Raw genomic sequence first — 27,179 nt, forward strand, 5'->3', positions numbered from 1 at the left:
CTGGGCATTTTATTAATCTTACAGACTTTTTGATAGACTTTTTTTTTTTTTTTTTTGGAAAGAAACACAAAAACTGAATCTTTAAAACAAATCCAATATCTTTAACACAAAACCCAAAATCAAAGACAAGAACAAATTTTTATGGATTTTATAATCTGGGCATTTTATTAATATTACAGATTTTTTCAGAGATTTTTTTTTTTTTTTTTTTTTTGGAAAGAAACACAAAATACTGGAAAAATTTTCTGCAAAATTTTTTCTGGATAGGGACAAGATTGACCTGCTTTCCTAGGTAAGAAATTTTTTCAGAGTTTTTCACATAAACTAATCTCCTAATGCATTTCTCTCGGTAAGATTAATAAAACTAATCAGATGAACAAAATATGAATCAGATGAACAACTATTTCACATGAATTTTTTTAGAGCTTTTCACATAAAACTAATCAGATGAACAAAATCAGATGAAAAAAATAAAAAATTTTGATCTTGAAAGGAACCTGGTTCGACATCGAGGGGTGCGCGGGGGATTGATTTTGAACTGCAGCACTGCGTGAAATTGCAGACAACGACGACCTCTTCTTATCTTTTTACCTTTTCAAGTCTTTTACGTTACGTTTTGGTTTTTTTTTTAAGCATCACGTGGCATTTAGCCACGTCAGACGCCTGCACGTACAGGCATTAACCTTTCCTGTATGTAGCAGTTCTGTTCAGAAATAGATAGAAATGATTTTAAATAAAAGATAAAAGTTAAAAAGATATTATTAAAATAATATTTTTAATATTATTATTATTTTAAAAAATTGAATATAAGATTTAAAGAAATTAAATTATTTATTATATTTTATGTTAAAATTTAAAAAAATTTATAATAATAAGGTGTTCCCCCTACTCGACGAAGCCTCTCAAAAGTGGGAAAAAAATTCCATCCCCTTTCTCAGCTCTAAGCCATTGTCCCCTTCTCAGATCGAGTTCACCGTCGCCTTCCCCAGCTTCAGTCCATCGTCCCCTTCCTCTATTTCGTCAGCTCTAAATTGGACATCCCTGTCTAACACCTCTGCCCTAAAGTTCACACTTCCTCAGCCTTAATCGTCGTCCTCTGCTCGATTTCGATTTGTGTGTTGTATAGCGTCGATGGTTGACCTTTACCACTGCTGCATTTGGTTCGTCAAGCAATGGGGGTAGATGGCACCTATATAGATTCGGGTTCTCGTGTTTCATGGCATTGGTTGTTGTTTCGGGTATGAGGGGATGTTTGTCGCTTAACAGTGAAGGTAATTATCGTTTGAGCATCCATGTTTGTCCTTTTATAATATTAATGTATGATGTTGTCTAATGTTTGTTCCAATTTGGAGTGCGAATGCAGGATTGGCTTTGTTGGATTTCCGGGCGAGAATAGATTGGGATCCTTATAGTGTACTTGCAAATTGGAATCCTAATGACACCGATCATTTTGGGTGGTCGGGAGTTCATTGCATGGATGGTGAAGTGCAAACGCTGTAAGTCTCTTTTGCATGGATGGCATTGCAAAAGATATTGTTTTTAAGGATTATATTATTATAGTTTTCTTCTTTTACTAGGCTAAGTAATTTCCTTTTCATAATTGTCTGACATATAACAATTAAGTTGGATCTCAATTCTAGAGGTTTTGCATTCATAAAATTAAGTATGGCAGTATGGAGCAATTTAAGCGTCTTAATGTGTTAATTATTATTGCAGGGATCTGAGTCAACTTTCTTTGGAGGGGACACTGGCACCTGAGCTTGGGAAACCTAGTAACTTACGTTCTCTATAAAAATTCACTGTGTCATGTTTCTAGAATTTGATGTGAAGGGAAAATGACATGCCTCTTTTTGGTTGATTCATGTGAAAGAAAAATCATCGTGTTGTTATTGCATTACATGATAAAGCTTGGTAACTTCAGTCTCAGATAATTTTCTCGTTGTACCAGTTCTAGTGATGTTTCATTTTGAAGTGGTATTTTACAAAAATAAACAATTTGAATCTAGGAAACAGTTACATGTTCAAACTTGGCAGTTTTTACATCTTTAACCTTTATTAAGGATGTCTTGTAAGTCTTACTCTGAAGAATGTGACTTTTGGTAAGCAATTTTTTTTTATGTAAGTTCATGCAGTAGCATATGTTGTCATTGTATTGGGTACTTATTGACATTTTGGACTTTAATAATTATGGATTCATATGTCTCTGTCATTGGTAAATGAACTATTCCAGAATTATAAGGGCTCCACCATTGTAAACACTAAATCTAGAGTCTTGTAATGCAGCTTGATATTTATCAATTTTGTTGTGTCTTTTGAATCTTATTGAAATATTCTGGCTCTTGCTTCCTCTTTTTCTATTGACTATTGATGGTATACTTTTCAAGAACCATTTCTCCGGTACCATTCCTAATGAGATTGGAGAGCTTAAAAAGCTGGAGGAGTTGGATCTGAGGGAAAATAACTTGTGTGGAGTTATTCAGCAGAAATAGGTAGGATGGTGTCACTAAAACGCTTGTAGGTTGACTTTTACATATTTTATTTGCATTTAATGTTTTAGATATGCTGAAGCTAATTAGATAATTTAAATCTCAAAGATGTGTAGTTTGTACATTAATGAGATTAAATTTGTGGGTTCTAAACTTCTATACATTTTATTCTCTACTGAATCTTGTTCCTGTGTCACATTTGAGACGTTTCTCATCAATCTGAACCCAATTATATGTGGGCACTGGGCACTAAGTATATGATTGTGATACTCTGCTGCTGGAACTGTTTATAGCATGCATGATATCTGAAGAATGCAGAACTTAATCATACACTAGATATATATTGCATTTCAGTTATAATAAATGTGTGAGGCACATTCTAAAACTTTGCGTTAGTATTTGGGAGATTGACCAGCATACCTTGCTATACAATTTCTTCTAGTTGATAATGTAGAAACTAGAAAGGTCTACAGTTTTCTCCTTTTAGATTTCTGATTCTTATTTACATTGCCTATGTAGTGCTGATTAATAAGGCCGACTCATTTGCTGCAGGGAAGGCCACACTGCAACTACTTTTTATGGGTAGATATTGAGGCAGGAAATGAAAGAAAAGTTATCAGGGAAAGAGAACCTCGAAAGAGAGAAGAAAAACTTCAAAATATAGCATACTACTTTGTGTGTATTAGGGATTTTCAATTCTAATCTCATGTTGTTGGATAGAATCAATAACAATTGTATATTAAGTAAATATGTACCAAGTTGAACTTTGTTCAAGTTGTAATAAGTTTAAAACCTTTGTCGATATTGTAATATTCAAACTTAGTAACTGTGTATGAAACTCTCAGAACCTGTAATATTTATTTATTATATTATTAAGTGTTGTTATGTTTTCAAACAGTTCGTATTGCTATGTTTTCAATACTCAGAATATCAATGATGGCAAATTGAACATGAGGAAAATTATGGCAGCATGTACTACCCAGGATTTAGAAAATTATAATGATCAATCAGGTTTGCCATCAAAATTTACTAATCTAGTAATCATTTCTAGCTATGATGCAAATCTCATGTCCACCAAAATTTATAGAAATCCATACTCATAAAATGATTAAAATACATTCAAAATACCCAACGTCATCAACAATACATCGAATTACAACAATACACTGAACCTTCCATGATTCCATCGAGTTACACAAATGAAGTTACAAAATACATAACCAATTCTTTTAACATAGTCAAAATACATCAATCTACACAATCTTCTCATCTATTAACCATCTCTCAAATCTCATTAAGCCACCATCATGCAAATGCAAATCTCCTTACAAGTAGCGACCATCATGCAAATGCGATCATCAATCCTCAAGAGGTCCATGGTATTGCAAGTCCACTTGCAAGTAGTTTGAAAATTTGGGTAAAAATCATGCAAAAAATCTCATTATTTGCTCACCATAAAAACATTGGTCATACCTATGCATGCATTGTCATTAATGTCTAGCTGTCTCTTTATTATTGATTATTATTTAGAAACTACTTTGCCACTACAATAACATGTGGACCCCAAACACTTATTGTGGACTAAACTAAAATTATAAAGAAAAATATAGATTTGAGTCGGGCTACTTTGCCGCCTAGAGTAACCCGCTCACTTTGACCGTTAGTTATTTTTGTAATTTTTTTTTCATTTTTCTATTCATATTTAAATAATTTTAAAAAATAAAAAATATACTAATATACTTAAAATTACTTCATTAATTACTAAGTAAAAAAATTAAAAAAATATTTTCTGAGTGGTCAAGTATAACGGTATAAGTTGAGAGATAAAGTAGTTTTTTGGGTATAGATTTAGGAAAATACTACTATATCCACTTTATTTGATACCTTTATTTGACCGCTGGTCAATTTTTTTTTATTTAATAATTAAGGAAGTGATTTTAAATATATTAATATATTTTTTTATTTTTTAAATATATTAAAAAAATATAAAAAAAAAAAAACTTTTACACCCCGCGGTCAAGTTGGGGCGGCATAGTAGCCGCACCCATAGATTTATACCTCGGGACCCAAAACCCAAAACGCCTATGAGGGACCCAAAACAATGCAAGTCTCATCTACAACATCATACAAAATAAATTGATTAAGGATTAGAGATAATGCCATGACATCATTTTTTTTCCCAAAACAATATTTCATTCATGAATTAGTCATAACACGTACTTATAGAAAAGACAGATAGCTAAAAAATAGCAAATTCATCATCTTTGATTCTTTCCACACCCATACCTACCACTCTGCACTAGAGGTACATATGGCACGTTGTGAACTTTTGTGAATTTTCACTATTTAAGTAATTATAATCCACTTACCAAAATTAAAAAAAAAATTAAATAAAAGCAAGGAAAACAAATAGAGAGAAAGTGAACCGAATGGTGCCGGTCAGCAGTGACCGATGGGCGTGACTCCTAGCCAAAATTTCTCTTTTTATTTTTTTGTCATTTTTCTTATTCATGTCGTTTGCTCTCTCATGCATGCATTTTGAGCTTAAACATATTTGCCACGAAGGGAATTAATGGATAGCATATGGCTTGGCAAACTTGGGAGCTGCTGCTACAAAGGACTGTTGTTTTAGTTTAATTAGTTTCTCAACTTCTCAATTACCTCTATATATGGTTTATGGGTATTGCTACTATTCCGTCCAGCTTTAACCGCATTTATTATTTGTTTTTAGAGAAAATATATTTGTAATTATGAGTTGTGTAACCGTCGCATAAATATTTTGAATAAAGTAAATAAAATATGAGACCCACATGAAAAAATTTAATTTTTTCATTGTGGATCACACTTTTTTTAAAAATGATTACACGGCGGTTATATTCTTTACGATTGTACGTAGAATTACTCTTATTTTTAATAGGCTGCGTAGTTATATTTTTTACAAGATTTTGGTTTTTGAATTCTTGCAAGGTCTTAAAATGTAGGTGAACGAAAGAGAGGGTTACCAATAAAATGTAGGTTTCTTTGTCCACCACTGCCTATAAAACTTGGTATTTGTTTTATGTTTCTTGTGTCCTATTATGGAAAACGTCCGTATCTCTCGTGTAATGAACTTAATAAGAACACATACCTTATCGAGAGTAAGATTTTAATATAGCTATACTACAGAAATTTTATATACAAATGCTTTTATTTATTCTATATTCATATTTTTATTTAATTTTTCTATGAGAAATGATACTTGCAGTCGTGAGCGTGCAGTCGCCGTGCAGTCGTTTTAAAAAAAATAAATAAATAAGGGACCCACCTGAAAAGAAATTAATTTTTTAATAATGGACCCCACTCTTTTTCAAAGAGACTGCACGGCGTTTGCGCATTTCACGACTGTATGTAGCATTACTCTTTTTCTAATCATATATGATGTGACATTATCTATTAATATTATCTTCAAAAAAAAAATCTCTTCAAAAAATTATCTATTAATATTGAGGCTAAAGTTAGACAAAAACACATGAATTTAACTAAAGTAAAACAGATGCATGCATTGTATTTGTGATTGATGTGAATTCGACTCTGCAAAATCTACACGGTGGACGCGCGTGACACAGAATCACTGCCCTACCCATAAAATCAGCTCTTTTGCCAACGACATCTTCATCTTTCTTCAAACTTCGAAACTCAGTTCCGTCTGGAACACCACCCGGAAGACTCCCTCACTTCTCTCTCTGTCTCTTTCTCTGTCTCTCTTTCTGATTAAACATTCTCTAAGAAGCAAATCAGAGTTGCCTTTGCAGGTCCGTACAATCGAGATCTTAGAAACTTCCCAAACGTTTCGCTCTTTACTGTGTATCTTTCGGTATTATCATCATCGGTGTTATCTTTATGTATGGCTTTTGATCTTAATCGAATCGCTTGCTTTTCGATATGGGTATTCTCGTTTCACGGGCTTGATTTGCTAGGGTTTTCGATTTCCGGGCCGCAGTCACGAACGATCTACAACTGAATCGAACACTGAGACAATCATCTGGTAATTCCTGATCTGAATTTTCTCTGAAATCACATGGTTCTCGTTCAATTATGTTTTTAACTACCTGTTGAAAACTCTGAACAGCTGGCTCTTGAATACTTGGCCTCATTAATAGGGCTTGACGGGCTGTTTAAATTTGGAGCTTATTTATTGGATTAGGATCCACAATTCGGAACAATTTGGAGGGTTTTGGTGAATTTTTTGTTGGTTTATAATGGAACAAGAATCACAAAAAAGGAAGGTTGATGAGATGGGCCTTGAGCCCTCGAACTCGCCCATTCTTTGCACGAATAACTGTGGATTCTTTGGGAACACAAGTACTAATAATCTTTGCTCCAAATGCTATAAAGACTTTCTTTTGAAACAGAAGAACGATAATATAGTTTTACAAAAGAAAGTGAGCGATGAAACAAGCGTGGAGGATAAGGCTCAAGTTAAAGGGGTTTTGGAAGTGAACCAGAGTCGAGTTGAGGAAGGGGCTTCATCCGAGAACCCTGAGAAGGCACCTGCAAATCGTTGCAGCTTCTGTAGGAAGCGGGTGGGGCTGACAGGGTTCAAGTGTCGGTGCGGATTGACATTTTGCTCGCTGCATCGCTACTCTGACAAGCACAACTGCTTGTTCGATTACAAGATCGCTGGGCAGGAAGCTATTGAGAAGGCGAATCCTGTTGTGAAGGCCGACAAGATTGAGAAGATATGATGGTTGTGGTGGTTCCTTTGGATTTTGTGTCTAGGGGGTTGTCATTTGCTATAGGAAGTATGATTTTCAGTTGCTTTGATGTATTAGGAAATAAATTTACTATTGAATGCTATTCATGTCTGATATGTACAGTTTGGTTGATTGTGGTCTCCAATAATAGTGCTTTAGTTTAAAACATTTGGATTATTTATGAATTATTAATTTGCAATAGATCTTGGATTCTATTGATGTTTACTCAGTATCATATCAAATTGGTTTTTCATTGTTGTTTTATAATGTGCTTGTTCCATGTGTTGGGCAACATGTTGTGGTATAACGAGTGTTGTGAGATATGAACACAGCTGTCCCTCTTGTTACTATCAGTTTCTGAAGAAGAACAATGCTTGTTTTTCAAGTCCAAATTACTCTCAGTTGCCATTTTTATGAAACTGAAATCAGGAATATGCATGCACTGTAATGCTAGGATTGTTTAAAAGTAGCTTGATGAAATGATGTGCTTCCAGTAAGCCTGTGATGATTTCTCTATTAACACCGTTGATACATTTTAATGTCCTGATTCACTTTTTTTGTTAGTTTACAGCCTTGCCTCTTTCAATTGCTTGGATGACAGATCCAATTTGGTACTAGATTCAGTACCTCGATTAGATTCCACTGTCTTGTAGCATCATCTTCTGTTTCACACAATGGTGTGGGATGGGAATTTGGATATCAGTAAGCAAGTAGTAATTTCTCTGATAAAACACATGAATAATTCAGTACAATATCGGTAAACGCTCCAACTTAGCAGGTTTGGGTATTGCTATGTGGCCTCTTGTCTCAATGCATCATTTGAGAATGTCTAAAGGGTGTTATAATTATTTTCATCAGCTGGGATTTGTTACCTTGTATTTTATTTTTATGCGTTTTCTTCATCTGTTGCCAGTTAGGAATGTGATTATTGAGGCATTGATACCCCCGCATTGGTATTTGTTCCTATCAGTGGTGCTGTCCTTGAGCAAAGTGCAATGGTGAGTTCCATTGCTTGTGGCCTCTCTTAGATTCTTCACTCCAGGGTTTATCTCTCAGGGATTCGGCTGAGAGATAGATCGAAGAGAAGAAAAAATGGGCATGCTGCCTATGGCTGATGGAAGCCTTTGATTCACGATGGCCAGTAGTGACAGCCACATCTGACCTTCCCGTACCCTTCAATCGTCTCCCCGATTTATTTTTAAGTCGGTCATCTGCTATCGTGACGTATTCATGTAATGGTGATCTAAGCTCCATTAAAGCAGCTGGGATTTGTTCTCATATTTCTTAAACCTATAGTCTAGCGGATACCAGTGCACTTCAAAGGGAAATACATAGTTCTTGGATTTTGAATGTAGTACAATATAATGAGACATACGGAACTGTGTTAATTTCTACTGTGCAGCTTTTAGATAGTTCTTCCTGAGATCTTCTTCCCAGGTATAGAAACCCATCAGCAGACAGACAATTATGTCTGTCATGAAAGTTTGCCAAGGAGCTAGAAAACATGATAAAACATCCTCATACAAGTCATACTGAGCAAGTAAAATGATAAGAAAATTCCTGCACATCATTTCAACACCAGGCTGTCTACTCAGATAGAAAGGTTTTAATCGAATGTGTCGCAAGTTGTTACCACAGCTTACCTTAACATGCCGATTGGTTAGAATGTTCAAAAGTAGGTTTTCCTCAGCATCTTTATTAGATTGCATACCCTAACAACTGTATCTTTTAAATCTTTCGTCGATCAGCTCATATAAATCTTCTGCACTGTTTTGGGTCCCCCAAATGCTGCAAGCTGATTTTCTATCTTCTCCACTGTTTAGGCTTCCCGATTGTTACATCATGAACTGTTGGATTCCCAATAAACTGCCGCTGCCTACTAGAATTTTCATTCCAAGAATCTAATACATTACATGGAGTGGGGGTCTCATGATGGCAGGAACCATAACCTGGCTAAAGAATGCAAAATAAACAAAATTGAAGAGAAAACTGAAGAAATATTTGGGGTCGCAGCCCATCATAGATTTAATCATGCTTGGTATTTGAGTCTTGGTGAGGTGCAGGATGCCTTTGGGCGAGGAGCCGCTTTGTGCTCTCAAGGACACCAAAAAAGATTGAGCCGCCTATGCCTATCCACAAAACTCTTGGCTCAATGCCCTGAAATAAAAACAAGTTTTTAAGTATGGCTTCAAGGTGCAATGGTTTAACAAGTTAGGTTAGTAGCCATGAATTTTTATGACTCGAAGAGATTAGAGCAGGAAATTCCTACCTTCAGTAGAGCAGAAGGTCCTTCTTTTCTAACGATAGTTTGAACACAATCAAGTATTCCTTTGTACTGGTTTGCAGATCCCTTTGAAAGAATAAAAGAAACCACCATATAATAGCTTTATATCTGACATTAAAATTACCAGAATGCATGGAAAATCTATATGCACCCAATGCATGATGTATCTGCAAAGATTTATAGAAATTTTACCAAGATTAAAAAGGCCAGGAAGCAGATTGGTCTTACCTGAATCATCAACCTTGTCTTAATCACATCAAGGGGAGTAGTTATAGCCCCAGTTAGTGCACCTAAAAAATATTTATATATAAAAATAGATAGATTTCATAAAACCAAAAGGGCAATAGAAATTCATGCGTGCAAAAGCATTAATAGGAGGTTAATTCACTTATCAGAAAAAAAAAAAGAGGTTAATTTGAAGCATTGTAAAGAAAATTTTGAAAAAGATAAATCTTTCACAAATTCAAAAGGGCATCATCATGAAGATTGTCCAAACCCTCACTTCCCCCTCGAAATTATATAAATAGTAGGCTAGTCGCCTAGCACACTCTTGCAGGCTGGAAAAGTGTCAAAGAAACAAACTAGCTAGCTGAAACGTCTTGTGTTTCTTCAATTCTAGACTTCACTGAAAACTCCTGATTATCCTACTTGCCTACCATAGTTTCTGAAGCTTGAGACTATGATGCATTACAAAATTGATGTTGACCACTAAATTCAAGTCAAACCATTAGCTCAAGGGTGCTTTTGGACCGTGGAATAATATCTTGGAATATTGCAGTTATTCCCATTTGTTATACGCAGGAATAACTATTCCTTAGTTTGGTTACATTTCTATAAGGAGGAATGGCTATTTCTCTGAAAAATGAGAGGGATAGCTATTCCTGAAGCACTGGAATGGCAAAGTTTAAAAAAACCTTATCTTCTCAAACCTTTTTTTTTTAAATAAACTTTAAAGTAAGTACCTTGGGTGGCCATCCACCCAAAAAAACCCACGGAGGTTGGTCGGACCACCCCCAACAACCACAAGTGATGGCCTAGGCCACCCACGTGGCCATTACGATCTCCAGAACCATTTTGGGGGTGGTCCGACTACCCCCATAGGTTTTTGTCGGTGGCCGGCTTTTGTAAAGTTCTGCGAATCTCCATAATACCAGGAAACCTACAGAGGCCAGAATGGGAAGAGGAAAAGGAAAATGGTGGAACTTGGATAATTTAGGAGTTTTGCTCCAATTTCAATGAGACTCTTATTTGTTATCCACCAAACAGAAAGAATAGGAAAGGAATGGGAGTGGGAATTGGCATTCCGATTCTTTTAGGAGAATACCCATTTTGCGAACCAAACATACCCTAAAAGTAAGAAAAGAAAACTCTTGGATTACTTCTAATTTCCTCATTGTGATGCTATTGAAACCCAATCTTACTAAATGTACATGAATTAGGTGTTCCTATGCAGCATTGTAGAGTAGGTGTTGATATGAATGACTCAACAGAATATAAGAGCCAACTCACCTAAATTTGCTATGCATAATCAGTTTAAGTGAGGGCTCCAATTTTCATTTGTTACCAAATTCTGAGAGATGCATTATTTCCTTCAAATGAAAAACCAAAACCCAACAGGGACATTCGATTCTCATTAGATATCTGACTACGCTGTCAATATTTCCAGCCGTTCATGATGGACATTGCATTACTCAAGTCACAGAGAATACAAATCTCATGATCTATTGTCTTTTCTTTCCTTGGACACGAGAGTGGGGGAGGGGGAAGTGGGCAAATGAGAATAGAATCTGATGTTGGACACAATCCGAAACAAAGTCTCATCTGAAGGAATTATATTTTATGAGATACACAAACAATGAATGTATTCACCCTTCTCAGAATAGGTAGAGACAAGTTTCAATGTAATTTTTTTTTTTTTTATAAGTAAAAGATCAATATTATATATATGAATGAAATATGCATAGCCCATGTACACAGGAAGTATACGGAAGAACACCTAAATACATTCTACATGCGATAAATTAAAGACAAAAAATATGAACATTGCCCCCTGCAATACAATGGCGGAAAGCCAAGACAATAATGTGTGGAACAAATATTTCTTAACTTGGCTAGTGTGCGTTCCTTATCTTCAAAGCAACGCGCATTCCTTTCCGTCCAAATACACCACATGATGCACGACGGAATCATCTTCCACACCATTGCCACTTGATGACAGCCTTGCATCTTCCTCCAACAACCCAACAGGTCCACCACCCTCATAGGCATAACCCAAGCAAAATCAACCCTTTGAAAGATCTCATCCCACAACACCCTTGCTACCTCACAATGTAGTAAGAGATGGTCCACCGATTCTCCATTCTTTCTACACATGTAGCACCACTCCATGACTACACATCCTTTCTTTCTTAAGTTATCCGTGGTCAAGATCTTCCCAAGGGCGGCACTCCAAACAAAAAGGGCTACTCTAGAAGGCACACGAGACCTCCAAATATTCTTCCAGGGAAACGGAGTATTATCTTGAGATGTCAAGATGTTATAATACGCCTTCACTATGCATAACTTGTGATTGTTAGATCTCCATTTCAAACGATCACATTGTGCTATAGGGGTCCTTGTAGAATATAGTAAACTGAAAAAATCTGCAACAATAGATAATTCTCAGTCATGTAAATCCCTACTAAAGAGAATGTTCCACTGATACGAGCCATGAGAAAATAGTTGCACTTCCGTTACTGACGCCTCCTTGTTAACTGCAATACGATATAGAGCCAGAAAAGCCATTTCCAAAGTTTGATCTCCATACCACATGTCCCGCCAAAAACTTATTCGATTGCCCTCACCAATTACAAAACAGATTTGATTTGCAAAGAATGGCCACCCCTTCCTTATAAACTTCCATAAACCCACACCATATCCCCTCTTACTTCGTTGGAACACCAACCTCCCCTAGCGACGCCATATCTAGCATCAACAGTTTCCTTCCACAATGCTCCCTCCTCCAAGTGATATCTCCAAAGCCATTTTCCCAATAAAGCTTTATTAAAAGTCCTCAAGTTACACACTCCCAATCCTCCATTCACAATTGAGGCACAAACTGTTTTCCATCTAACTAGATGAAATTTCTTCTCCTCTCCCATGCCTCTCCATAAGAATGCCCTAAATAGTTTCTTCATCCTATTTACCACCCCTGCAGGCATAGGAAACAAAGATAGAAAGTATGTAGGGAGGTTAGTGAGTGTACTCTTAATAAGAGTGAGGCGACCCCCTTTTGATAAATATACCCATTTCCATCCAGCCAACCTTTTCTCTATCTTCTTCACCACCCCATCCCAAATAGCCCTATTCTTAAACGTTGCTCCCAACGGAAGGCCCAGATATTTCATTGGAAAAGAAGACACTTTACATTCCAGCAGGCTTGCCAAACTGAGTATATTAGGAACTGCACCCACAGGAGCCATTTCAGACCTACCTAGATTCACCTTGAGCCCTGACACTGCTTCGAAGCAAAGTAGCAATGCTCGTAGTGTTTGAATTTGGCTATTATCCGCTTCGCAGAAGACTAAAGTATCATCTGCAAAAAGAAGATGTGAAATGATATTAGGGCCACCAGAGCCATTGCCCACCTGAAAACCAGCTAAAAACCCTCCTCCAACAGCAGCCTGCATCATCCTACTTAGCACCTCCATAACTATAACAAATAAAAGTGGGGATAGAGGATCTCCCTGCCGCAAACCCCGTGAACTATAAAAAAAACCAGCAGGTGTGCCGTTGACTAGAACTGAGAATCGGGCCGTGGAAATACAATGACGCATCCATGAATTCCACCTAACCCCAAAACCACACCTCTCAAGCAGGTATAAGAGAATTCCCAGTTCACATGATCATACGCCTTCTCCATGTCAAGCTTGCAAACAACACCTGATCCTCCCTCCCGAAGTCTGTGGTCCAAATACTCATTTGCAATGAGTACCGAATCAAGAATTTGTCTCCCCCGAATAAATGCGTTCTGAGACTTGGAAATGATATGCTCTAGCACCGGGCTAAGCCGGTTGGCCAGGACCTTCGCAATAATCTTATACATGCTACTGATCAGGCTTATTGGACGGAAGTCCTCAATAGTCGAAACCCCGTGTTTCTTAGGAATGAGAGCAATGAAGGTCGCATTGAGGGATTTTTCAAACTTTTGGAAAGAGTGAAATTCATTAAAGACCTGCATTACATCACCTTTCACAATATCCCAACAAGTTTGAAAAAAACTCATTGAGAAACCATCCCAACAACTTGTTGGGATATTGGGATATCCCAATATCCGAACAAGTTTCGATGTAATTACAGAATGCTGGAAAAATGTAAAGCCATTAATCTATCTACAAAGTACCATTACATGAAAATTTCAACTGGAAAGCATATGGAAAACGTAATTTACTGTTATCTTACCAGCAAAAGCACCAATAATGGCATTCTCAGGATCATTTAGATCTCTCTTTGCCTGGTAAAAAATGGAAACAGGTCAAAAGTATCAATCGTGCTCCAAAAATGAAATTAAAAGAAATAGAAGCACAACAGCATGCATACCAGCAGGGCCTACCATGCCATCATGTTCATACTGTTCTATGGTACGTCAACAATTTATCCTAACTAACGACATAATCATATGTCTTTGATAATCACATATGCTTGCTGTCAAGCTTAATACACACACACAGCTGAAAAAAATTGTAAACAATTCAGATCATACTATCAATGAGAATGAGAGACTGAAAGAATATAGGTCTCTAATAATTATCGCTGCGTATAAAATCAACCAAATATAAAGAAATAGGATTCTGGACTCGGCATTTTATAACACAGGCAAAGCACATATTAAAGGTCTATCGAATGATTAGGCTTTTTTTTAGTCCAATGATAAGCTTACTATTAAATTTTTGCATCAGATATCAGATGTAGATTTTGGTAGCATATGATTTTACAAACATTTGTTACGGTTGTTTTTACGATAAGTAGTTAAAGCTATTAACTGCAAATTGAAATCTAAAAATGAACAATTGATGAGGAATATAATCAATACTTTAGCTCTAAAAAAAGGTTTATGTAGCCAATTCCTCTCAGTTTTTACCTGGAGAGCTCAGCCTTATAAATTCAACTTGAGTAAGCCTTAATCTGAATTAAACCAGCCCATATAATATTAGGTCTTGTACTCTCACTGTAGGTAAAACTTGGAGGTCAACATTATAGGAGCTCCAAACACTAGATCACAAATACAGCATCTTGAAGTTCAAAATTGCAAATCATCAAATGCTTTTCATATACATTAGCGTGATGCACATTCAAAGTGGGAAATGAATAACATCATTAAATAAAATTATTTTTCCAGAAAGTGCTCAACTTAAAATTACTTGGTAAGGAGCTTACCGCTGCCTTGTAACCAATCCGAAGCTGTTCATAGATGCAAAATTGAATGGCATCAAATGGCAAATCCCGTAATAGGAAAGATCCATATCCCTGAAATCTCAACAACAAGGCCACATATACAAACGAAATCATAAAAAGGCTGTCAATAACAAATGGCATGCAGGTCATATATCAATGCCACATGTAATGCATATACAAATAAAAAACAAAGCAAGAACTCAGATCCATCCTCTTCCTGGAAAGAATCCTTTCAGCCTTTGAACAAGTGTAAGAATATTTTTATAACATGAAAGACACGGATACTTTTTTTTTTTTTTGATCGGTAAATGAAAGACATGGATATTTGAATTGGGGGCAGGGGGGGAGATGGTGAGGACGCACCGCATATAGTCCTTTGAATCCCTCCTTAGAAATAATAAGGCGAACAGCATCAGGAGCTGAAGTAAATTGCCCAATCTGCATCCTTTGCTTAACAATCTGAGAAGTTGGAAAGGAAAAAAAAGGGTGGGTTCTAGCAAAGCAGCTCAAAACATTTAAATGCAAGTAAAAGGTTTCCTACCTCTGTTGGAACACGAATGAAAGAAGTGGCAAAGCCCCCTACAACACCTGCAGTCTGCATGAAACTCAACAGCCATAAAAATTTATACAGCCAAACTATCAGCTATATTATCAAACAACTAAACAAATTCAGAGGACCATAGAGGACAGAAGACTGAAAATGTATCCTCAATTTTCTTGGAGGATACTGCATCAGATGTATTCATTCACTAGGACAAAACAGAAACTGAAATTCTAGACCTCTGGTCCAATGGGGAAACCCTTGAGACATTAGAGAAAGTTGTTCACAGAAAATGTGCTTGGGGCTTTGACAAGAGTAATGAACTAACTCATTGTTATGTGCCTATCTTTGTGTTGTGACAAGCCTTAATAAATTAATTAATGAGAAACACTAATCAGTCATGTGCCCAGGCCAAGCCAACATATTCATGATAAAACAAAATTGAAGAATCTCTTACAAAATGGGCTGCGGCACTGAGATTTTCAGGAAAAGTCATTAATAATTTCTGTTTTGTAGGTTCGTAGACCCCAACAAATAAAGCAGAAGCCCTGCAAATAAAAGAATATTATCAAAACAACTTAGAAATACAAAGAATAACCTTTTCTTGTAGCTTACGAATCAAAAAAAAGGAAGGAAAGAAGCTGCAACAAGAACTACAGTTCTATCAAGAAACGGGAGTGAAGGTTGTTAGAGGACATGACATATCCTTCCAGTCAACAAGAGAGGATAAAAACACCTAATAAGCCTGTTAACGAATACAATTTAAAGGATTGAATTCACTCTTTCTTATCAGCATAAGCTTTTGGGACAATTAGCGGGTTAACATAGTAATAGAGCAATGGTATTAAGTTTGAACCCTTCCTCTTCCCTATTAAAATGACAAACTTCTTTCCTAATAAGTGGATCACTGGAAGTTTGGTTCCACACGTGAGGGGGAGTGTTAGAGAATATGATTTAAATTAATATATTCACACTTTCCCATTGGCTTAAGTTTTTAGGGTAATTTACAAAATCAAATGAAGTGATGATAGTCACAACATAGTGAATGGTGACTTTGTGAGCAAATTAGAGAAAAATCCCAAGAGATTTTTCTTCATCTGAGGGAGGGGTTGGAAGAACCTATGAACGGGCAAATTAAATGTAAGAACTACAACTCTAAAGCCCACCACACGTTACCTGTTGCATGTACATCAAGAATCACAAAGTTAATGCAAGTAACTGTTAGTTTGTCTAATTGTTTTATGAAAGAAACTCATCACACTGACCACATGATTGTTGGTAGACTACTGCAGAAAAGTGGTCCTGGTGTGCCCAGAGTAGAAAATAAAGCATTATACTGCCATCATACCTATGAATGTTTCCTAATATAATCAACACTGAGCTATGACATAAAGACACTTCTACAAGCATAATTTTTTTTTTTTTTTTATCAATAAAAGATAGATATTATATATTTGAATGAAAAATGTATAGCCCTTGTACTAAGGACGTATACATAAGTGCTCCTAAATACATTCTAAGAACGATAAATTAAAGACGAGAAATCATGAATATTGTCCCCATGCAAAACAATAGTGGAAAACCAACACATTAGAGTGTGGAGAAAAAAATTCTTCAACTCAGTCATTGTACGTTCCGTATCTTCAAAGCACCTCGCATTCCTTTCCGTCTAAGTACACCACATAATGCACAACGGAATCATCTTCCACACTGCTGCCACTTGTTGACAGCCTTGCAACTTTGTCCAACAACCCAACAAATCCACAACCCTCAAAGGCATAACCCAAGCAACATCAACCCTTTGAAAGATCTCATCCCACAACACCTTTGTTACCTCACAATGTAATAAGAGATGGTCCACGGATTCTCCATTCTTTTTACACATATAGCACCAATCCACCAATACACAACCTCTCTTCCTCAAATTGTCCATAGTCAATATCTTCCCAAGAGCAGCATAATAGGAAAGTAATCCCCATGTGCTGGTGACATCATAGAACTAGAACCAGGATTGTGAAAGATAAAGCATAATACAAAAATCATAAGCAGTTCTTTATATATTGTACATTCAGAGATGGTCAAATTACTTCCACAATGGTCATTTACCGGCAATATGGAACCATGGATCCAAGTTAAAACGTAAACAGGAGCTAATAACTATCACATCCAGACACCAAAACAGATAGATGCAAACCCAGAATACCCTTCTTTCTCATGCAAACGTCGATTCCATTACATTTCACAATTATTTAAATGCATTAGACTATCTCTTACGATGACAAATAATTTTGTGATCTATAATAGATGACACAACACACTTATGGCATATACCATGACAACTGATACAAAAATCAAGGAAGCTCTTATTATCTTTTAATGAAGCTCCATAATTTAAAAAGCAAACAAACTTGTTCAAAGGGAATGAACAGAGTAGTTTTCTGCTTCAAAACTCGGGATTAAGGTTGTGCAAACCCAGTTCATAAGTAACATAAAAAAAGGAGATGCAAGAACAAATAAGGATACTGATATATATATATATATATATATATTTATATGAAGTTATGAACCCTAAAAACTAAGTAAATTCATGCACTTTAAAGGGTACTTACGGTAGGACACCGGCAAGATTTCCAGTCAATCCAGAATAAAGGTCCTTCAAATCTATTTTCCCACCACCATGCACAGCCTGTAACCAAAGCACAATATTAGAATTTAAAGACACCCTGGTAAACAATTTGCATCAGAGAAAAAGACCCATGCAAACCAAAAATCAAATTAACTATATAACCCCCTCACTTATAAAAAAAAATATATAACCCCCCAAAAAAAAAGAAAAAAGAAAAAGCAAACTAATAACTTCAAAATAGCCAAAAGCAAGCTATTTATCCCAAGCTTATACCATCCTAAGCGAACAACACACCATGTGGAATGACAAGAGTTCTCTTGATGTAGGAACTAGAAGTTACGATGCTATACCTTTTTTTTTTATAAGTAAGAAATGTTTATTAATCCTCATAATTAGGCAAAGCCCAAGTACATAGGTAGTATACAAGAGATATATACCTAATTACAGCCTATTATCAAAGAAAGAAGCAAACGAGTCATTAAAATTAGCCCCCTCTAATACAATGGCCTTAGCCCAAAGTAACAAAGATTAATAAAAGAAAGCTCTAATACCCCCCCAAGAACGTTCTCTATTTTCAAAGCATTGTTCATTCCTCTCGCTCCATATACACCACATAAGACATATAGGCACCATTTTATATAAAGCTAAGATGTAATTACTAAGTATTTCTGATGCGGGCAACCTTGCGCTGCTCACCCTCATATTCTCTTGTTCTATCTAAAATTCCTTGGCCGATAAAAAATCAAGACTTTAAAATTATATCAAATTGATAGTTTGAAAATACCAGAGAATATTTCAAAGTTTTACTTTAGTAGTGTGAGGTTGCATCCATAATCTCTTTGAATAATTGGATGCGTACCAAGTAATTCTCAGATTTCTTTGTTTTCCAGCATGATTTAACATTTAATTATATGTCACCATATAAACCTCTAGCGTTAAAAATGGTTAAATTTATTCTAAAAACTACCTCCAGTATGGGAGAATTAGCTCATGGATTTTAAAGGCATTAGTAATTCTTATGATACAGGCTATTAAATAAGAAATCATGTAAATTAATCTCAGATCATGTATATATTTCTCTTGACTTTTGAAGTTATTGTCTTTATCCATCCATTTGATTATGACTAACGATCAATTAAAAGTATAATTAATCCTCTGTATTTTAGACCACCAAGACAAAGAAATCCTGAGTTGGCCATTGCATGCAGATGCTTAACAAAGAGGCCAGGACATAGCAGAACAATCATGTGGTCAAGACAAGAAGGATAAACGAACAAAAATTCAGGACCTCAGAACAGTTTAATCTTGATCACATGCCTGATAAAAGAGTAGACGTGCAACTCAACTTAATGACATCTCTATTTGACATTGCATCAAAATATAGGCATTAATGAAGGAACAATCTCTAAATCCATATGTCCTGCCAAAAACTTAGCATTTGTACCAGTAACATCAAAAAGTATATTCCATAGTCTTCATTTAAACATCAACTATAATTTAGTATGCATAGATAACCTACCTGCAGCCGTGTCTTTATTGTATCAATAGGGTATAAAGCAGCCTCAACAACAACACCAGCTGCACCTCCAGCTATAACACCCTCTGCAACATCCACCCCCACATTCCTTAGAAACACTTTTTTTCTTAGAAACTAAAAATTGAATGTGAAAGATTTATTCTTACTAGAACTTTGTCCATTTAGCGTAATGAAAGAAATTGACAACACGAAAGAAGGAAAATTCTCCACCCTCTCTATCTGTAGTCTGTATAAGGTCTGGAAGAGCAAAGGCCTTTGGTGTTCCCTCATGTCATCACCAGAAGGCCTTACAATCACTAGTCAAGATGCTTTCCATGTCCCCTCAAGCATAATTTATTAAAGAAATAAAGAAAAAATTGTTCTTTTTTCCCCAAAAACTCATTGACGAGCATCTATGTATTCCTTTGCTAACATAGGGTATTGGTTAATCCTCACGCGGTGTCTAAACATGTATGGTTGATTAGACAAGATTGCTAATACAGGTTAAGAGTAAAAACAGCATAATTTATCTTCACACAACTTGCACAACAAATTCCAAACCACTTCAAAAAGAAAGCATGTTACTGCTTTTCCTATTTGAGAAGTGCTACCGTAACAAAATGATTTCACAAAAGTAAACTCACAAACTAACGTAGTTTCACGAAACACGTTGGATCTACTTTACAATAAAATTAACTTTACACTACATCAAACCATGTCAGTTTGTGAGTTTACTTTTGTGAAATCTTTTTGTGATTAAAGCATTTCTCTTCCTGTTTTCTGGTTATAAAACTTTCATTATTGCTTTTCTATTTTCTTTATAACCATGATTATATATGAAAAGTTACAACTAAAAGCTTGAAAGAGGGAAAGAGATAGAAACCATGCAACCTAATTTTGAAACCTGAGATGAGTCACTTAGTTTAGAGAGAGAGAGAGAGAGAGAGATCTACTACAGAAACTCAATGCATAATCTTAGTGTTCATACTTCAATGATCCAAAGTAGTTACCTGCTTGAGAAAATAAATATTATTCATATTCTAAATATATTTTCCTGTAATGACATAATATATGCAATTTTCATTACCCACTTCTATGAGAATATAATCGTACCATTGAACATCAAATTCTTTCCAAATTAAATTTGGTTTCAAAATGATACATTTTAAATTAAGGCCCTTCATAACATTGATCAACTCGTGTTTGAGCTTCAGTATCATTCTTAGTCACCCCAAAACAACCAATAACCCTTGCCAATATTCTTCAACAACAAACTTTGAGCATACCAAAGAAAGTACGAAAAAAGTCAAATGGCTTTTCTTCTCCCATGCTAACTGATGCAAATGACTTCTTTCTTTCCAGCAGTGAGTTCCGCATTTTCCTGTCACATGCATCTGCAAAACCATATCACCTGCTCAAAAAAGAAGTAACAGAGTGTAATAAAGATATCACTGATGTAACAAACAAAATAATTCCAATCACATCAATAGATGGATTGAACAAAATATGAGATCCTGATATGAGTCTCCCCTAAACTGAAAGGATTTAATTCCAATTCATGTTCTTTGTTCTTTACATCGCTTAGTCTACCACCAGAAATTGGCTGAATCATCAAGATACATGGCATCCTTATTCACCAATGCCTCCTCAGACATAAAATCAACGTGATCGTTTAGTCCAAAAGATTATTCCATGAAAGTATTGGTAACCAGAAACTGGACTACATAAGTACCCAGGGTCAATTTCGTTCTGTTCTCCATAAACAGTTTAAAATCCCAGGCCACGAGAAACAGAAAACAGCATGAAATCGGGATAAGCATGTTTTTGGAAAATGCTTCTGAAAATTAAAAGCAACACATTTCAAACAAAGAATTCAATTGCTATTGTGGTTCAAGAAAAGCCAATCACTGTAACAACAGGGAAATTTAACCACTAAGAACGACATTGTTTTGATGTACAACAAGAGATGGCCCTACATTCGCTATACCCCTCGATAGAAATATTAGATTGCAGATTGAAAAAGTAATTGAATTTAAAACCCAATTAAAATAAAATAATGAAACCTATAATATGAAGGACTCTGAATATGAAGATATTTATCAACATGAGATCCCATAACAGTACAGAGTAAAATCAGCATTCAGCTAGAACATGCCATTCTCAAAAAGTGGGCAATGTAAGATATAAAATGAAACATTTACTTTAAGAAGTGGTATTCTGCAGTAATTGAGAAGTGTATTTTTAAATATTATTCATTGTACATAAAGAGGTTAAAGGGTGGCATGAGGAAGAAATGGTATCAGAATGTCAATGATATTAGAATGTTGAACAATTATACTTGCAAGCTAAGTCCTATATGCAAGTTGGTGTGAAGAAAATACTCTCTACACCGCTAATATCGTAAAATTTGATTTGCAAAAAAATAAATATTATATATATATATATATTGAATTTATCTTAGAAATTAAATTCTGCTATGTAACCGGTGTGGAGGGTGTGTTCTACATACCAGTTTGCAAGTAGGATTCTAAAATGTTTGGTTACACAAAAATCTTGAAACTTATGCAATTGGCTCAATTAAAATGGATGGCAGATTTATTTTACAGAATAAAAAACAAATGGACAATTATCCTATATCCACCTGTGACTGGACAAATTAGATTCTCTAAGATACGAGTTTAAAAAGTTTCATTTCACGAAGGCTTCAATATTTTTCTCATCCACAGATCCTAAAATTCGCATGTTGTAGTCATGTTCCTGGGAAGAAGGCTCAAAAAACACGACAGGCGATAGCAAACTCATTAAAAAAATCAAAATTAATATCGACCTCAATTAGAAAAATGTATTAGCCCCAAAAAGAATGAGCTTTAGGTCATCAAAAGGATGCTAAAAAGAAAAGAAAAACGAACATATTAGAAACACGACAGCATTTTAGCCGAGATAACGAAGCCATGTTTAAACATATGTATCCATTAGCTGCAGTAAAACTATAAAAAACAACGTTGCATTACAACATAAATTACGTAATTATCGTTGAAAACACATTCGCGTAGAAAATCATACACAACTAGATATTCAGGAGTTGGTTAGCAAATGAAGCTACCGAAGAATTTTCGGCATTGGCGGCTAGCTTAATAGGACCCGTTTAACGTCCCCAAACTCCACCACCGCAACGACTCGAAATATGCACACTTCCAAACGACTGTCACTGTTCACATTCAATAAAGAAAAAACAAAAACGAATGTCATTTTGGGGATATAAAATCACCAAAAAAGTCTCAGTCAATTTATGCAGTTTTTCTGTGCGAGTAAATTTGGAAGTTTCGTTGAAATAAGTGTAAGCGTGTGACTGTGTGCGTACGTCAGAGAGAGAAGAGAGAGACCAGAGAGCAGAGGCAATGAATGCGTTATGATCAGAGGGAGAGCCGAAAGGGACGACTATGCTGTCAATGAAAGTTTTTTTTTTTTTATCCTTTTTTACGGTTTGACCCTTTTTATTTTTTAATTAGAAAAATTCTACTTCTTACACCATTTTTTTCTTTGCAGATATGTGGTATGGGATTATTAAATAAATAAATAAAAACTCTTTTAATTAAGATTTATATTTTATTTTAATTTTTAATAATTTTCTTGTGCTAAATATAATTCTACATTTCTTTAAATTATATTTACAAAAAAATTAACCACTAATCCGATATCAATGAAACGCGATAGAAACAATTCTCCTGCAGGCATGGAAGTTGGCGTAAGAATTGCGCAGAGATGAGTTATTATACCATGTCAAGTAAAACTAAAGAAAGAAAGGGGGAAAAAAAAGATGACAAATTATAATTGCCCGCGAACTAAACTCAAAAGATTGAAAGTCACAAATACAAATAGAGGTGTTCATCATTCCTTGCCTATAGAAGAATTGCAATCAATTTTCTTCATTCACATTCGTCTCCCTCATTCACGTTTGTCTCAAAAATACTGATTTTTGCAACTCATTTCCGAAAACCATTCAAGTTTGTTGTTCCTCCACGACCCGTTCCTCGACTTGGCTACGCTGCACTCCTCCACCACCCACCCCACCGTATCAGATTTTTCGAATCTACCTCCACCAGTCGTCTGCGGCAGCGTCATCTCTGGCAACTTTGAACACTTCACCTCCTCTACCAGTCGTCAGCATCATCTGTGGTAAGTGGGTTCATTTCCCCCAAATTTTGTTTTCATGAGGTTGTTATTGCTTCTCTAGGAAGTATCTTGTTGAGTCTAGAGAGTTAAAGAAAAGTGAAAAGGGTTGGTGATTTTGTCGATGATGGGATTATTTGTAGTTTAGAATCCAGTGACGGTAGTTGAGTTCAAACAAACTATGCATAGCCCATGTACATCATGGGAATACAATGAAATAGAGCTCTCTCTCTCTCTCTCTCTCTCTCTATATATATATATATGTGTGTGTGTGTGTGTGTGTGTGTGTGTGTTTTTGTCTATCTCCCAACAAGGGTGGGTGTAAGTGTAAATGTTATAATTGGAACTTAACATCTTACAAGCAGGTTAAGGTGATAAACAACATTTTTTTTATATAATTAAAAAGAGAAGGTGATAAACAACATTTTTTTTATATAATTAAAAAGAGAAGGTGATAAACAACATTTTAAGAGAATGGCCCATGAGCTATCGATCTGTAATTTGGATTTTCAAAGCTAATGCTTATACAATTTTGTTAGTTGTATTCAGTTTTGCATCTAAAATTTATTTGGATTTTACTTTCATGAAGAGGGACAATGGCCCATGAGCTTACTAGATTCTTTTTACTATTATCTTGATAGATGGAGAAAGGGAAGGAGTACATATCTCCTATAATACCTCCTACCGCAAATCCATCAACAAATCCATCAATCAAGGAGGTTACTCATTCTGTGTACCTTAATGAGACTGAGTGCGAGGTAAAATGTTCATACAGATTGTTTGAGATGAGAGGTGTATTGTGTAGACATGTATTTGCCACTTTGAAGGTTAATCGAGTTCATTCACTGCCTAAGAAGTACATATTAGATCAATGGAGGAAAGACATAAAAAGAAAATACACCCTGATAAGTAGTAGTTATGACGCAGCTGATGCGAGGCCAAACGTGAGTAGATATTCATGTATAATGAAGATATGTGGTGACGTCGCAAGTAATGCAGCTTCATGTGATGAACATACTCAGGATATGATTGACAAGTTGTATGCAATGAACGAGGTCTATCTCACCAACAAGCCGCCAATCCAAAAATTTTCTAATATTGTAGTTCCAACTGTAGATATAACTATAGGTACAAGTTCTAAGAAAGTACTTAGTCCCGTTGTTGTGAGAGGCAAAGGCAAACCATCATCTCTCAGGAGAGCTTCCATAATGGAGAAAGTGTGCAAGGCCAAGATGAGAAAGGATACGTAAAAGGGAAAACGTAGACAAATAATTAATCCTTAACTTTCTGTTATAGATTTTGTTTCATTGTTTTTTAAATGTAACATGGTTTTGTTTTTTATACGTAGCCGCGTGGAGGAGATACTGAAGTTGTTGACACGCGTAGGAATTTGTTTGGTGAAGCATTGGTTGGGACACATGAGAGTGTTCTCATTTAGATTTACAAACTATTCATATTTAAATTATATTTTATTTTTATTTTTATTTTTATTTGAAAGTAATCAGGTTACTTTCATCTAATTTTTTAGTCGCGTGGAAACATCCTCGAGGTTTTTTACTCTAGTGGAACCCAGTTTGGCGAACCAGTGATTGCGACTCAATAAAGTGTACTTAATGATTCCATTTTGTTTCATCTCTACTTCATATTATGGTACTTGATTTAGATTATAACTGCTAAATTTTGTGTTATTATCTTCACAGATGCATCTTGGGGTGGATGGAAGTTAGCTGGATAATGAGGGTGGAGCACAACCAAATCTTTTCTGATTTTGGTTTATGATTTCGAGAGCTATTGAGTGTATTTTCTTTTTTGGTATTGTGATTGTAAACAATATGTGAGAGCATGATTGCAATATGTGAATTGTGAGCAAGTGATTGTAAAAAAAGATGATAAATATTTTGTTATATAAGATTTATCAATTTCTACAAATGAAAGAGGCATTTTTGTGGTTCTATAAATCAACTTGTGTCCAGTGACATATTCTCATAGTACACAACAACATTCCAAATAGTTTTAGAATACACAACATTTCAAATTGTTCTATAATACACAACATTTCAAATTGTTTCGTGATACACAACATTCTAAATAGTTATATAATACACAACATTCCAAATAGTCTCTAACATATAATGTACAAAGTTCCCATTAAATGGGACTTCATTTTGATCGTCTGAAGTGGGCATGCCACCAGAGAGTTCCTCTTTGGCCAACAATGGTGAAGTTGTACACATAACTCTAGGCAGTTTGAAGACCAGATGCTTGAGTAGCTTGATTGAAGTCTCTGTCTGCCAAATAGTCCCAACTTGTGCAGCAACAATTGCTTTCTTGGCAGATTCTGCAGCAGCTTTAGTAGTTAACACAATGTCCTCAAAATGCATATTGCTATTTTGGTGGTTACATGTTGATCCAGGTAAATAACCAAAAGAAAATATCAAGAAAATGAATAAACAACAGTTTAACTAGTGTCTTTTTTGGTGAATTGGAGCTGAATAGATTGGATGACTTACCTGGTAATTGCCTTATTTGGCTCAACAGGCTGAGTTGCTATTTCCTTCGTGGCTTTCAACTTTGCTTCACCAATAGAGGTTCTTATAAAGAGCTTGTCGATTAAATGTTAGAAATTAGGAAAACAAAAGTTAATAGAGTACATAACAATTAGACTTTTGAGAGAAAAGAAAACTAGTAGCTGACTCACATATAAGTCATTCAATGAGGCAATATATGGATCTTGTTGTATAAGATATGGCTAATAAAAGGAAGATGATAATTAGCTGCAGATACAAAATCTTTCCCATATTTTTTCTCAAAAATATTCCTAATTGCCAATAGTTCTGGAATTTCTGAGCACCTTGGAGCAACAAATATTAAGCTAGCAATCCCTTCTTTCAAATCTGCTAGGCATTGCCTAGACTAATTAGACCCATATCCAAATTTCATGTATTCGAGCCTAACAAAGTAATAAATATTTATCAATTCTTTCACCTTTGCTTTGCAATGATAGTAAGTCTAGCCATAACTAATTCACAGAAGAGCTCAATGAACTCATTTGCAGCAAGAACATTCTGTTCTCTGATGACATGTTCAACCTATAAAATAACAAAAAGTTATTGGTACTCGAAAAGTTATAGTCACATTGTGCGGAAAATATAATTACACCTGACATTGAAATTTATTATATTCTATTCCTAGATGCAAAATCCTTAAATGCAAATTCAATAACATGATTTGTTCTTTTTTCAGACTTGAGTAATTGGAAATCTTATTAATAAAGATGAAAGGTGTATCCCAAGTACACAGAAAACAATAACATAAAATTTTAAAAATAGAACATAAGAATAGCAAATCGACAAATAGCTAATTTGTTGGATCAATAAAAGCAAGCACAAA

General features: G+C 35.4%; 3 protein-coding genes across 9 annotated transcripts; 2 read left to right on the forward strand and 1 right to left on the reverse strand.

Annotated features, from left to right (window-relative positions):
* The first annotated feature begins 6,134 nt into the window (after window positions 1-6,134).
* LOC108980806 (zinc finger A20 and AN1 domain-containing stress-associated protein 6-like) lies at window positions 6,135-7,434 on the forward strand. 4 transcript variants are annotated; one of them, XM_018951815.2, is made up of 3 exons: window positions 6,135-6,367; window positions 6,443-6,510; window positions 6,595-7,434. In XM_018951815.2, the coding sequence occupies exon 3, from the start codon at window positions 6,725-6,727 to the stop codon at window positions 7,208-7,210; it is 486 nt and encodes a 161-aa protein (XP_018807360.1). In that variant the 5' UTR covers window positions 6,135-6,367; window positions 6,443-6,510; window positions 6,595-6,724; the 3' UTR covers window positions 7,211-7,434. The 4 variants fall into 4 exon arrangements, with proteins under 4 accessions (XP_018807360.1, XP_018807361.1, XP_018807363.1 ...); XM_018951816.2 differs by having other exon boundaries at window positions 6,135-6,277; XM_018951818.2 differs by having other exon boundaries at window positions 6,626-7,420.
* Window positions 7,435-7,524: 90 nt separating this feature from the next.
* Window positions 7,525-23,049, reverse strand: LOC108980805 (S-adenosylmethionine carrier 1, chloroplastic/mitochondrial-like). 4 transcript variants are annotated; one of them, XM_018951810.2, is made up of 13 exons: window positions 23,003-23,049; window positions 22,723-22,827; window positions 20,906-21,013; window positions 19,623-19,705; window positions 18,087-18,163; window positions 15,935-16,025; window positions 15,478-15,531; window positions 15,300-15,395; window positions 14,919-15,008; window positions 13,944-13,995; window positions 9,732-9,793; window positions 9,489-9,569; window positions 7,525-9,376 (listed from the first exon to the last, which is right to left on the reverse strand). In XM_018951810.2, the coding sequence occupies exons 3-13, from the start codon at window positions 20,994-20,996 to the stop codon at window positions 9,245-9,247; spliced, it is 909 nt and encodes a 302-aa protein (XP_018807355.1). In that variant the 5' UTR covers window positions 20,997-21,013; window positions 22,723-22,827; window positions 23,003-23,049; the 3' UTR covers window positions 7,525-9,244. The 4 variants fall into 4 exon arrangements, with proteins under 4 accessions (XP_018807355.1, XP_018807358.1, XP_018807357.1 ...); XM_018951813.2 differs by having other exon boundaries at window positions 20,906-21,030; XM_018951812.2 differs by having other exon boundaries at window positions 22,683-22,827.
* Window positions 23,050-24,430: 1,381 nt separating this feature from the next.
* Window positions 24,431-25,039, forward strand: LOC108980801. Its single transcript, XM_018951806.1, has one exon. The coding sequence runs from the start codon at window positions 24,431-24,433 to the stop codon at window positions 25,037-25,039; it is 609 nt and encodes a 202-aa protein (XP_018807351.1).
* The last annotated feature ends 2,140 nt before the right edge of the window (window positions 25,040-27,179 follow it).

The sequence above is a fragment of the Juglans regia genome, chromosome 10, assembly GCF_001411555.2.
Source record: "Juglans regia cultivar Chandler chromosome 10, Walnut 2.0, whole genome shotgun sequence".
NCBI lineage: Eukaryota > Viridiplantae > Streptophyta > Magnoliopsida > Fagales > Juglandaceae > Juglans > Juglans regia.

Bases quoted from the DNA above. Each gene is read 5' to 3' on its own strand.
- LOC108980806 (XM_018951815.2), top strand. From the start codon at position 6,725: ATGGAACAAGAATCACAAAAAAGGAAGGTTGATGAGATGGGCCTTGAG.
- LOC108980805 (XM_018951810.2), bottom strand. From the start codon at position 20,996: ATGCGGAACTCACTGCTGGAAAGAAAGAAGTCATTTGCATCAGTTAGC. The intron at 15,396-15,477 runs GTAGGAAACCTT...CCAACTTCTCAG, and splicing joins TCATTCGTGTTCCAACAGAG to ATTGTTAAGCAAAGGATGCA. The intron at 9,570-9,731 runs GTAAGACCAATC...ATTCTTTCAAAG, and splicing joins AGACAAGGTTGATGATTCAG to GGATCTGCAAACCAGTACAA.
- LOC108980801 (XM_018951806.1), top strand. From the start codon at position 24,431: ATGGAGAAAGGGAAGGAGTACATATCTCCTATAATACCTCCTACCGCA.